The sequence below is a fragment of the Mytilus trossulus genome, chromosome 7, assembly GCF_036588685.1.
Source record: "Mytilus trossulus isolate FHL-02 chromosome 7, PNRI_Mtr1.1.1.hap1, whole genome shotgun sequence".
Lineage (NCBI taxonomy): Eukaryota > Metazoa > Mollusca > Bivalvia > Mytilida > Mytilidae > Mytilus > Mytilus trossulus.
This window is the reverse complement of record NC_086379.1, coordinates 74666956-74681541: the sequence shown is the minus strand read 5'-3', so window position 1 is coordinate 74681541 and position 14586 is coordinate 74666956. Positions and strand designations below refer to the sequence as shown.

Sequence of the window (14586 nt, the reverse complement as noted above, 5' to 3'; positions counted from 1 at the left end):
CCGTTTTTAGATGGTGACGTTCCCTTGTCACCATCTTACGGTGTTTATATATCTCAACTTGTACGATTCGCTCGTGTATGTAACAATGTTTTAGATTTTAACGAGAGAAATTTATGTATTACTGAAAAATTATTACACCAGGGTTTTCGATATCACAAACTAGTCAAAACATTTACTAAATTTTATCATCGGTATAAAGACAGCATTCGTAAATATAGCTCAACTTGCAGACTTTTTATACGTTCAGGTATTTCACATCCAATTTTTTATGGAAATATTCTTTATAATGCTCAAAGGTGTCAGTATTCACCTCAGAAACTTACAAAACCTTTGAATAGACTTATTAAGAAGGGATATAATTACGATACTGTTGTCAAGTCATTAAAGATTGCATATTTTGGCGTTAATATTGAGTCACTGATAAGGTCTTTGCGTCGGCACTAAACACATTTATTCTAAAAACAGTTGTTGGCATGACACGGGTTATGTTCTTCTCATATATGTTATGATGGTATGATACTAAACCCCTAACGGGAAGGATTGTGCCTGATGTTCATATGATGAAATCATAATCTTTCAGTCAGTTTAATTGAAGTCTGGAGCTGGCATGTCAGTTAACTGCTAGTAGTCTGTTGTTATTTGTGTATTATTGTCATTTTGTTTATTTTCTTTGGTTACATCTTCTGACATCAGACTCGGACTTCTCTTGAACTGAATTTTAATGTGCGTATTGTTATGCGTTTACTTTTCTACATTGGTTAGAGGTATAGGGGGAGGGTTGAGATCTCAGAAACATGTTTAACCCCGTCGCATTTTTGCGCCTGTCCCAAGTCAGGAGCCTCTGGCCTTTGTTAGTCTTGTATTATTTTAATTTTAGTTTCTTGTGTACAATTTGGAAATTAGTATGGCGTTCATTATCACTGAACTAGTATATATTTGTTTAGGGGTCAGCTGAAGGACGCCTCCGGGTGCGGGAATTTCTCGCTACATTGAAGACCTGTTGGTGACCTTCTGCTGTTGTTTTTTTTATTTGGTCGGGTTGTTGTCTCTTTGACACATTCCCCATTTCCATTCTCAATTTTATACATGTGAATTGTAAAACCTTATTTTGTTGTGAGTACCATATAACCGCCCGACTAGGATGACTTTATTATCCGTTAAGCACGCGTCATTTAGGAGTAAGAGCAAACAATGCCTAGGTACGCAAGTTTGTACAGGTATAGGGTTATATCTATTCCTTGTGAGCTAGAACGTTACAAATTGAGTCAGATTGTCGGTCTAGTAAAAAACTTTCTGTATATTCATATTGCATTGTCCTGTCAAATGTACAGACAGAATGACTTCATATTAACTCCGCAACTTGGTGCAACTTGACTGAGAAAATATTCTATAATGTTGATGATTTGTAATATCTGACGCCTCAAAGGGATCTGTACTGGGACCAGGGTACTTTAATGTTCGTAATATATATTAACGACATACCAGCAAAAGTCGAGTCATTACCCAGCTTATTAGTATGCCATCTATTCTTTACAAACCTATCGAAAGGAACAAAAATATTCGAACATAATGCATATTACTTGATGTAAACTGAGCTCCAGGAAGCCTTCAAACAGAAACCAATCAATTTAGAAATTCACCTTTGGAATCTTATATTCAAAATGTTGCACAACTATAAAGTTTACATCGGATCAAAAACGATCCATTCTGCATAGCTATATTTAAAATTGCAAACACGAGTAACGTTATAACCAATGATGTATATGCAAGTTGAATTCTTATTCTAATTCCATTATAAATTTTTTTTATAGTACATTCATTCAAGATTGCACCGAGTTGTACCTTTTCAACCTTTACTTATAACGATATAATTTGTATGCTTTATGTTCCATAATAAGATGATATTTCGCGATAACGAACATTAAACTTTACTGTTAATAAACATAAAAATATTGTGTGACGTAAACACATTTTTCATAATAGAAAAACTGGATAATTCCGTAAGTATGATCTGTTTTGTTTCTCGCGAACACTTCCCCAATTTATACTTGTTAATGGTAAGAAGAGATATGAGAGAAACTCAGAGATTATAGAAAATAAATAAATTTGAATGTCAAAGAAAAATTTATGATCAAAAAATTAAAACAACAAGTTACATAGTTCATGCGTCCGAAGCGCTTTTCTTGATTTACAGTCATCAGTAACGCTTTCCCATTGAATTAGCTTTACAAGTAGCTGGTTCATGACTGGACTTTTGATGGAGTCTCATTTATAGTGTAGACTGTGAACAATAAGATTGGGCTTCTAACAATTATCATATACAGTTCATTAAAAGTGAATAAATCGGCGACAACCATACAGATATTTCTTGTTTGTGTCAAAAACCTATCTAATTTTAAGACTTTTTGTTTCGGTTTACCACATTTACTCATTAATGTAGACAAGAAGTTGTCATTTAGACAATGACAAATTTCTTATTATTTGTAACAAGGAAAAACAGTTCTAAACACCCCTAATACAAAATGTCGGGGGTGTTGTATAGCCAACAACACGGTGTCCGCCATTAATTTGACAGGTGAATAAAAGAAAGAGTATTTACATGTAGTTAGCGTGCTAATGATAGATGTTAACCATCATCGTTCATCATCTTCCCGTCAAATCCTGTCACTTAAGTAGTAAAGTGAATCAAATAAATAATAAATTACCATCATGTGGGATATGTATGATGTGTCTGTAATCTAGACAACAAGGAAGATATGCATTACTCTTATTACTTATAATTCCAGACACTCGCAAGTTAAATCACCATTTTTCATTCTTCACAATCATAAAAGATTGTGAGGACCAATGTTTTGGCGAACTTGAATGTGTTGCCTCTTGAGCTTTAAATAATTGGTTGGTTTGTTTGGTTAACCAATTCGCCAAATTATTTCTTTATTCTTTTTTTAATTGTTTCAGTGTTTTTGTTTTTTGTGGGGTGAATTTAGCATACTAGTTGTGGTACGAGTGCCAATGTGACCATGAACTCTCCAATTCACAATGCATAAAAAGTTAACAATTTTAAGTCAAAGTACGGCCTTCAACACGAAGCCTTGGTTAACACCAAACAGCAAGCTATATAAGCCCCCGAACTGATAAGGCTAGCGTAAAACAATTCAAACAGGAAAAACAACGGTCAATACTCTATATAAAAAAAACGTGAAACTAGAAAACAAATATTAACCAAACTAAAAAACGAAAAGCACTTAACAACAGGCCGTCCTGGCTTAGAATATGTGCATAAAAACCAGGGTTATTTCTGTACCTTTCATTCCTTAAACGTTTCTTCTATCTGTAAAAAAGATGTTACTATTAATAATGAGTAATGAATATATGTGCAGATGAACCGCATTTCAAAAGAAATTCGTCAGTACTTGAATATGGCTCAATAGAACAAGACCAGGGTAACATGTAAGTTTCAGTTAGGTTATTACAGGAAAGTTAACTTGCGTGTAGGAAAACGTATAACATATCTAGTGGTTTTGAAAGTAAAAAGCTTTCTTTTCGTAATCTGTAAAATCCTTGATCTACAGATAGATTTTTCTTTGACAGATATGCTGAAGGGTACAGCACTCACAAACTGGATGTCCAATTTGAAATATAAGTCTGAATAAAAATTACTTTCAATTGTACGCAATAAGTGTGTGTGTCGAGAAGCAGGGATATATAGCTTGATACATATATTTTATTGTGTGTGTATTGCATATGTTATTGTTTATAATAATATTGTCTGTATAATATGCCCTCCTGGGGCCCTAATTTGGTAAATAAAAATATTCTATTCTATTCTATTCTATAGCTCTCATGTTTTATGAGTAAAGATATATAGAGGTATTGAAAGTCCACCTTATAATCCTGCAACTGCTTTCTACATCATGAATGGAATGTTTTTTCTTGCTGTTGTAGTTATTATTAATGGTCATAAAGTATGTGTTTCTGTAATTTTTCATTTTTAACAGAGCGAACATTTGTTAAAACAGATAAGATTTGATATGCACTGTGTGAAGTTGAAATAGGAATTGAACAGGAGTTATTGTGATAAATCGCTCCATGATAGATGTATTTGATTGTATACGTGGTTATTAATATTAGTGGAGAAGCAATCGCTTTCATGTGACATGTTTTTAATCTGTTTCAAGAAATAAATTCAATACAACGACTACATTTCCATAACAAGCAAGGATATGGCGCCTTTTAATTATACTAACCGTCTATAATTGAGGATTTTTCCCTCATTATTCCAAAAAATATACACAAAATGACATGTTTATGATAGCGCTGTTGTTACCAAGCTAATCTGGCGGGAAACCGTGAATAAACTTTTCCATTAGTTTCTCTGTAATTAATATATCTCTGAAATGTAATGTTTTGCTTTGTTTTTGGCCTCAAATACTAATTTTGTCACCTTTTTATCGTTAGTAACTTTGATCTATACCAACTGTTACTATTTACATACTAATGGTGCTAGGAGCTCAGACACTTGTTACTATTGGTACCAAGACACGCAGTTGTCGTTTTAGATTCCTTGGAATTTGGCGGGAGGTTGATTGAGGCTGTCTACGTTTTCAAATTAACTGGGGATGTTATGGTTGACATTGGGGTAAATGACGAATTAAGTAATCAAACACGTTGTGATGCAGCTTAACAATCTTATTTAAATGATAAAACATTGTTCCGTGAACTCGTCAAGTTTAAACAAAGCAAAACACGGTTTAAATAAATGAATAGATTTGAATCTAGTACGCGGTAACCATTATAAACCAAATATAAAACTTATTGACATTGTCAATATTGTCATGTAATTTTCACCTGATTGGTAATATAACATAGGGATTTTATCGACAAGAATATTACAACCATGTAAAGAGTAAACATTATAAAGTAGAAAATCAATCAAATACTACAACCTGCAGCTAAATAAGATTACCTGTCAATCATCGCACCTGAAAGGTAAATTTGATTGACACATACCTGAATTCTTTTGATCACAGCATGTGTGCTAGTCTAAACAGCTTAAAGGCCGAACGTCGTACAATGGAGGCGGAGAGGTCGAGCTGTGACTTAATACCCTCTTCAAAATGGGCGTCAAATCGTGAGATCCCTTCTCCTTTATAATTACTTCTAATGTTTAGGATCAATTAAAGCCGACGTGTAATTCTGTTCATCAGTCGGGTACTTGTCAAATTTCACAAAGAAAATCAAACGAGGTTTTAATACTATTTTGAATTAAATCTGTCAAACCCAAATTCTTAACGCAATACTTCAGACGGAGAATTGTATACCAGGTTTATTTTGAGAAGTTTGTAAAGAAACTATCTTTGTTGGAAATGTGTCACTCGAGGGGGTATTTTACACCTAACCAATAGGGAAAAAATATCTGTGAAAACAGTATATACGAGTGCATGTGACCCAGCCTCTCGAGGGGTATTTTACATCGAACTAAGAGGGGAAAGTTTCTATGAAAGCAGTATATACGAGTGCATGTAAAACATACTCTGGAGGGGGTATTTGACACCTAACCAACAGGGGAAATTTTCCGTGGAAACAGTATATACGAGTGCATACAACCCAGCCTATTACACATAAACTTAAGTTATTGCACCCATTAACAAACTGTTTTATTGTAACGGTATCTTTGAATTGCAATACTTCCTTTACTTTTGATCTTAATACTTCCAGCCTTGTTTGTACTTGATGGCACGGTGTTGTCGCCATGCGATCATTTCAGTCTCAAACGGGCACAGGACGTTTGCGCTTTTTTACCTGTAAAACGATAGGACATTTGCGCTTCAAATACTATGGACATTTGCGCTTTCAATTTTGATTCACCTGTATTAAATTGACCGGACATTTGCGCTTTTTACCTAAAGTGGTCTACCTGTAATCTTAATGAGAAGTAATCATTAAGTTAAAAAAAATAACTTATATTTGTCATTATAGTTAGTTCACATTTACACAGTCTTGAACATGGAGTTTAAAGTTATAGAGACTAGTAAATGAAAAAAATGTTTATGATTAGGTACATTAATGAACAGGCTCCCCAAACAAGAATTGAGAAGTAGAAACTCGATCATTTATTTAAGTACCAATCAGGACAGATAACAAGAGCAAGATTTGTTCACTCATTGGGCTTCGAATATCAAGCTATAACTGACCTGTAATTGTGATGACAGTACATGCATGGTTTTATTTCATAAGAATGTGTACTTTTAGCTGTACATAAACTTTTAATCAAATATCAACAATATGACATGTTTGTGCTATGAAATGATTTTTAAACTTTTAACCAGAAAGAATGACTTTAACTCTGCCCGGTCAAACCTGCCGGTCCCAAGCCCGGATAAAAGAAAAGGGAAGTCATAGATATATATATAAAAAAAGCGCAAATGTCCTATGTGAAAAGCGCAAATGTCCATTTTTAAAAAGCGCAAATGTCCTATGTTTTGAAGCGCAAGTGTCCACAAAAAAAAGCGCAAATGTCCTATGAAAAAGCGCAAATGTCCCGTGCCGTCTCAAACACCGTTAAATTGTAATAATGACTAAACCGTGGTACTGTTAATTCTGTTTGTCGGCTTATTGGATAGAGTTTTTGTTTGATGGTATTTTTATAATGTCTATTTTGGAGATTTGTTCTAAAATTTGAAGCTGTGCAAAACTATACATGTATAATGAAGATGAAAGTTGGTATTACTATTTATATAAAATATGAAAATGATAGAGTTTTGTTGTTTTATTGGTTCGTCTAGAACATGCATGAAATGTTTGCCACTGGACGTTAAGCAACCAACAAGCAACCAATGTTGTTTTATTTCATTTCCATTGTTCATTCAAAATATTTTGCAAAACTAATGTGCGTCATTTCGGAAATGTTAGTCTTCAAATTTCTCACTAACAAAATTTTTAAAACAACTTTAGAACAATTGGAAAAGATGATAAAATGAGAATGGAAACGGGGAATGTGTCAATGTACATGCATATATATGTAAACAAATATTGTCATGTCATATTTCAAAAACAAGACGATTTTCAGGTTAAATTACTTTTTTTTTTACATAAACATGAGTGCATGTCGCTTAATATTTGTTTATTCATATTTTGTACCCGGGAGAATTTTGTATGATGTATTATGATTTTATCTATCATAAATATTATAAAGAATGATGAATCTGTCGATCAACTATAATAAAATGACAGATTAAAATTCACATCTCCCAGGCAATTCACACACAAGAATAAATTTGCATGTTGTTTTTGTGTAAATCAGATTAATATTGTTGATTTATTGTTTGTAACATTGTACGTAATGTTTTATTTATCATAGTTAGTGGTGAATCATTTTAAATTATATTTTTCTTTGTCTAGTAAAAGTTCTAAGAATTTTATGATTAATTATTTTGTTGTCTAACTATGAAATAAATAATAAAAACCAAATAAAAAAAGAACTTTTTTTCCTCCTTTTAGACAAAAATATATATTTGTTTTTATTTATTGTTAATTGTTGTCGGTTAACTTCTTCCATTAATTGGTAAACTGCGGTTATTTTGTTTTTGTCTAGAATTTTGTTTATCCTCTAATATAAAGTTCATAGTTATATTTTATATTAAACCTTAGTCGATTTGCTTCTTGTTTTATTTTGTAATTATTCAGTTGAAGTAAACAAAAATTTAATGTTAAAATTTTTGAATTATTTCTTTTTTTCTCGCCCAAAAAACAGGGAAGAGATTGGACCAAATATTCGGCATTTAGAACAAACAGCTATAGTTATGAAGGTCAGTTAATAGTTCTGCTTTTATACATCTGTCCAAAGCTATTTTTATGATTACAAATATTCTTTCGGATTGAAAATATCTTAAAATGGGCCGCTTAAAATGTAGCGTGACTTGTTACAAGGACAACCCCCATGCTGTAATCACTTAAACAGGACATTACATATCTACATATCGCAAATGAATTATCGAAATGTACTGATAAATTTTGATTTTAAATGTAGAACATTAGGAAGTAATTGTTTTGTCCTAAGGATCCGACTTTTATCTTATGGACATTTATTTTATTGTGACAAAAAGCCGTCAGTTTTGTCTTGTGGGCATTGATCCTATCGTCCGATTCAATCTGGTATATGTACATTTCACTATAACATTTGTCATTTTTACAGCTTCAATCAGCAATAATTTGATCGAATCTGTTGATAATTTGTAATAAAATTTTTATCATTATTTCCAAGTATTTTACGGTTTTGTTCATGACGAATCTAAAATTACCTTATAGCTTTGATCTTCTCCCGACATTTTTTTATAACATTGAACAATTTAATGTTTTCTTTTTTTTGAGTTTTTAAGCATTTTTTAAATGTCCCATACCTGAATGATAAATTTTTCATCAAACTTTTCACAAAGAAAAACATTATAAAAGCTTCATTCTATATGGGAATAATATTCATGAATTGCAAAACGTTCAACACACACAAGTTAGTAAATATAATCGGTTTTATTTATTTTGTCTTAGTTATTATTAGTTTTGGTTACTTGTGATGTATTATTTATTTTGTCTTATATCTATATTGTCTGTGTTTGTTGTATGTTTTGGTTGAAATCTATATTTCCTGTGTGAACCGGCAAATATAAATTTGATAATACACTTGATAAAATGTAAATAATTTTTATACATTTTGACAAATTTCAAATAAAAAATAATATTTGTATTGATTGGTACATGGCTTTTCATTTCCGAATAACTTTCGCTATTCTTTGAATTCACAAATAGGGTTAAACTACAGAAAATACAGACGAATAGTTTTATTATGTGAAAATTGTTCTCATAAAAATAATTAAAGATGTATATAGTGCATGGAAGATTCAGTCTGCCTCCCGTTTCATCAACAGGATAGTATTTTTTTGCCTCAAATAGTCACCACTTTTCCCTCGTAACAAAAAAGCCCTGTATTTTATTTTATTTATTTTTGTAAGCTCCGGTGGAGTATATTCATATAGAGGGGTGAGTATAAAAACTGGAGATGAAGTACATGTGCATATCCTACCCAGCGAGAAAAATAATATTTTATACAAGGCGGAAATTTATGAATTATTAGATGTCTCATAAACAATACACTCAAAACATTGCCCATCAATTAGTTATTAATAAATATAAGCTATTTCAACCGGTACAGCATGTCTAAAAGTCCATCAATCCTGACAGGTGTCGCTTTAGTTGACAACTTCCATGATCATATAACATTTTTCGTTGTCAGTTTGATCGACATTATTTCACTTGCCGCCATTTATACGACAGATTTGTCAGTTTATGATGTGACCATGAGCAAATCATACATAAACATTTACATTCAATAATAATAACATGCTACTATTTTCTGATTACATGTCAACTTTTAAAACATTTATCCGCATTCCATTAAAATATACAATTCATTCTTTGATGAGTCATAATTATTAATTTCAGTAAAAATAATTTATATTCAGAATGGTAAAGGTGGGAGACACGATTGCACCTGTAGACTAGTAAAATAATTTACACAACATACAAACAAAGCAGCGGTCAGCTGTATTCAGACTAGCCTGGATTCCGGGCTCACTGCACGACAGTATTTATAACAGGCTATGTACAGAGTTAATATTGAAACACAAACGTGAAACACAAACGTGACGGACGCCACGGATGCAGGGGAGACGCACGTGATACTCTCTCCATCCTTAACCTCCTTGGTAAGGCTTCTTAGTAAACCTGCTTAGTAAAAAGAAGAAGGTGCGCACCATAGATGTTTAGACCGGATGTTGGACCACCAAATGGGCCCACAAATACACATCTATCATTTATCAACTCTAATCCAGGACATAATCAAACCCAACAATAATGATTTTTATTGGAGTAGAAAATTGGCGCCCCTAGAACCTTATGTTTGACAAAGCAGAGATTTCACTTGTCTCTCAAACACTCACTTAGAAGGAATGTTCATTGTGTAAGATTAGTATCTATATCATTTTCTTTTGAAGTAACTCGTAAACAGTATAAATTGTCATTTCAGAGATAGCCAGTCTTTCAACACGCCAATTTCAATCTGTTAAGAAACACCCTACTTGTAAAAGATTGATTGATAACACAGTGAATATATGGCTCTTGGCTTTGATCTGCGCCGCAAGGTCGTTCAAAATCATTAATGTCACACAAAATACCATTCTTTCCAAACCTCAGAAAATTTTAAACTGCGATATTTAACTAAAGCTTTTTAAAGGTAAAGTATGAAAAGGCCCGGATACAACTCTGGTGAATTATCTTAAGAAGAATTGTGTTAAAGCAAACACCAGTATTGTAATTTAAGTACTACTACTTGAGTTATTTATTTGTCGCCTAGTTATTTCTCCGGGATGTTATATGTATTAACAGGCCGGAATGATATAAATCACTCAAATTTGACAGTTAAACCATCAACTTGATTGATAAGCCGTCATAATGGTTCCCCTCGGCTTCTTCGACAAGAATTAATAAACTTGACGTTGATTGGCCGAGGGGATTCAGAACCATTAATCATCGTATTATCTTATCACGCATGACGTCATGTAGAGTAATTCAACCAATCACAGTGGGTTATCGGTGATAATTTATTATTTCATTGGAAGGCGGTAAAGTTCTTTCATCTCCGATTAATTTACAAACAAGAGCTGTCAGACATTTTGTTGTTGCGTTGGGCGGTATGTGAAGTCGAGGTAACGCTATAGAACATTCATACTGTGATTGGCAGGCGTAGTGAAAAGAACAAAATTTTGAAATTTTATATGGAATAGAAAACTTTTATGTATTTATTTACCGAAAATATGTTGACCTCGTCGTCTCAGTACCTTCATCCGGAGTACCTACAACCACTTCCAACAACGGTAAGAATTTTAGATAAATAGTAATCTTTTAGCTATATTAATATGTCTGAAATACCATGAAAAGTACCAAAGAAAATACAAATGTTGTACGTGACATGACATACATAAAAAAAACTCTTGTCAAAAATTCATACAATAATTTTTATATCTTGTTTTCTTCCTGACTCTCATGAAGAACAGATTTATATGAAATTTGCATTTTTAATAAATTTTTACATCAATGAAAAAATAAGAAAGGAATGAAATTAATTGTTTCCTTTTCAATACAATGCATCAATTTATTTCAATAGTTATAAAATTGCATAAATATCGAATGACATGTGATTTAATTTAAATTAAAGCAAGGAGATATAATAGATTTTTATTTTTTATTGCAGTTGGATGCCAAGAAAAGTCCTCTTGCTCTACTAGCTCAGACATGTAGCAGTATTGGAAAAGATGTCTCACCGTCTAAAAGTATTATCCCATCCATCAGTAAGAAGGACACAGAAAAAGATAAATCATCAAGTCCGGAAGTAAAAAGACCAGGTTCAAACAATAATGGGAGCAGTCGTGTTGTGAAATCTCCAGTTATTGATACCTCAGATAAGCCTGGATTTAGAACAGTTTCAAATAAAGTAGACATTCCAGCGTTGATTCCCTCTTCGCCAGGACAGTCAAGTGAAAAATCAAAAACACCATCAATTTCATCTCCTGTTCGTTCATCTGAGTCTACAACCAGCAACTCCACCATCTCTCATTCCATCACATCTCTATCAGTGTCTTCTACGTCACCAAACAATCTCAAATCAAAACGATGTTCGAGCAGGGACGGAGATTCAAAATCGGATTTAAACCACAGAACAATGTCTCGTCTATCACCAGAACTGTCTACATCATGCACAACAAGTTTGAAACCACAAATGAATCCATCAATATCAAGTTTTCATGGACTTAATACTTACCCTTCATCATATCCGGGATTTCCTTTCTTGCCTCCTGGAAGTGCTCTGGATCAAGCCGCATTGCATGGATATTCTGCATCCTTAGCTGCTCATGCTGGTTTAGGATTAGGATCTGCTAGTGCTGCAGCAATGGTAGCTGCACAGAACTCTGCTTTGAAACAACAACAAGCTGCAGCAGCAGCTTGCTTGTCTCCATATGTCTCTTATACTCGCGTGAGAACGCCATCCGGCGCTACAACTTTAGTTCCTGTATGCAGGGACCCGTACTGTAATAATTGCCAATTAACTGTACAAAATTCACACTTGTCGTCAACGTGTAACGCCCCTGGTTGTGCTCAATGTGCTCATGAAAAATCTCTTCAAAATCTTACTTCATTAGGATTTCCAGGAATGATGCCTTCATCTTTACCTCCAGGATTCCATTCCTCCTTTGGACAAGCTGCTGCTTTGTCATCACTCTATCCACATAGTGCCCTCAGCGCCCACCAAGGACTTCCTATTGTTTGTAACTGGGTGTCTGCAGGGAATGAATTCTGTGGAAAACGTTTTACAACATCAGAGGAACTATTACAACATTTAAGAACACATACAACATCTGCTGATGCTGTTGCTAATAATTTTGGACTAGGACTAAATAGTGCATATCATTTACAAGCTTTAAATGCAAGTGGTGGACTAAGTCCAAATTCTTTGAGACGATCATACCCAACAAGTGCAAGTCCTGGACTATTGAGTGCTAATCGTTACCATCCATATAAAACCTCGCTAACCTCTCCATCATATCCTTCTGGACAACCTCTTCCTCTAGGAGCATATTACCCTCCATATGCATTATATAGCCAACGACTTGGAGCAGCCTCGGTTCCGTAAATTTGTTTATTATTAACTGACTCTTGAAATGTAGTTGAAATCCCTGGGTTTAAAACCTGTAGGTTTTATATAGTGCTGTAAAACTTTAAATTATGTGCCAATATAATTGGGAAAATTATGAGTGAATTATTATTGTTAGAATGAATGGATTTATAATTTATAATATGTCATAAATATTTTGACATTAAAATTTATGAAAAATTAGCATATTTTGTCTCTATCTTAAAATATAGACCGTAGATCACACTTAAATGCTGTACTGAATATTTCAACAGAACATCATGTCTTACTACATTGTTTCTTTTATTTAACACAAAACTTTGCACAAGAACAACACTGCTTCGTTTGGTTTTACATTTGGCATCAACAAGATTGGCAAGAACTAGACAAAATTAAATATTAGACATCACTGTCGAAATGAATAAAAAATAATCATGATTTGGCAACTTTTTCAACTGCTAGATAATATTTTCTAGAAATTTAAAATTTGTTATAAAAACTAAGAAAAATAAAGGAGGTTCACATTCTTAAAATATATATATTTATATATATATATATATTATATTACATTCTACATTACCAGAAAAATTGCTACTGTATTATGAATATTAATGAGCCAGACAGAAAATTTATATAAAATTCAAACAAAAATAAGAATCAAAAACTTAAAAAACGCAGAGTGAGAAAACAAGGATTTGTATAGTTAGTATACAAATCCTTGGAGAAATTATGTAACTATTGTTCTTCCCACAAAATAAGAACACATGTAATATGTGCTATATTATATTATCAAAGAGAAAAAAAAACAAGACAAAATGAACACAATACAAAATAAAATATCTGAACAAATATACAAGAAATACTTCCATAGTATTTATTTGGAAGGAGTTTATTGAAGCATGGTATATTCTTTCCTCCTGTATATTTACATATTTGACCACACAACAAGATACATCTGTTTTACATCTTAGATAATCCAGATATATTTGCATTTTTATTAAAACCAAACTGTTACACCTATGTAAACGAATTTTGTGATCTAAAATATCTCATCATACAATTTAAAAACAAAAAATCAGCATATTTACTTATGAAAAAGAAAAAAAGAAACACTGCAGTCTCTGGTATAGAGTTGTCACACACATATTTATTTTTTTATAATGCAGAAGAATTTTTATTGATAATTTTCTAATTCTAAAAGAATAAAAACAATAAACACATGAATGTTTTCCATAAATTATCCCATTTTTTGAAATAATTATATATATTTATATTGCATTATAAAAAAGAAATATTTATTTTTACTAAATTTAAAATTGTCCAAACAATTTCTTCATGTATTATTTAGCAGTTATATTTATTTCCATTCAATAGATGTGAGATGTTTGGATTATTTATTATTCTACTCTACTTTACTTTGTTTCAAATATTCTGCTTGAAATATTAACGAAAATAAATGATTAAAAGGAGATGATGTGCGTACCTGAAAAAAGAAAAGCTTAAAAACAACAATTAAGCATAAACAAGGCATAAATATGTACATACAATGGCTGAGAATTTCTTAATAAGCTATAATTGAAGGAGTGTAGGTTTTTAGTGTTTCATGTATCGAAAATTCCTCTTCTATTCCATTTTCAAATACATGAAAAAACTTCTTGTACAAAGTAAATTTATGATGTTTTCTTTAAATACAAAAATATTCACAACTTCTCACATAACTGAGCTAAACATTAAAAAATAATCGTCAAAATTGGACCTCAAGTTAGTATTTGAAAAAGTTTTTGAGGGTTTTTTTCCCATATAAAATATAGACATGATGGAGGAATTTCAGATATGCGTACGTTAAA

At 32.3% G+C, this 14586-nt stretch overlaps 1 protein-coding gene across 1 annotated transcript; it reads left to right on the top strand.

Moving 5' to 3' along the window:
* Window positions 1–10679: 10679 nt before the first annotated feature.
* LOC134725803 (zinc finger protein Noc-like) lies at window positions 10680–12944 on the top strand. The gene is made up of 2 exons (XM_063589971.1): window positions 10680–10925; window positions 11303–12944. Exons 1-2 carry the CDS (start codon window positions 10845–10847, stop codon window positions 12737–12739), a joined length of 1518 nt encoding a protein of 505 aa, XP_063446041.1. The 5' UTR covers window positions 10680–10844; the 3' UTR covers window positions 12740–12944.
* The last annotated feature ends 1642 nt before the right edge of the window (window positions 12945–14586 follow it).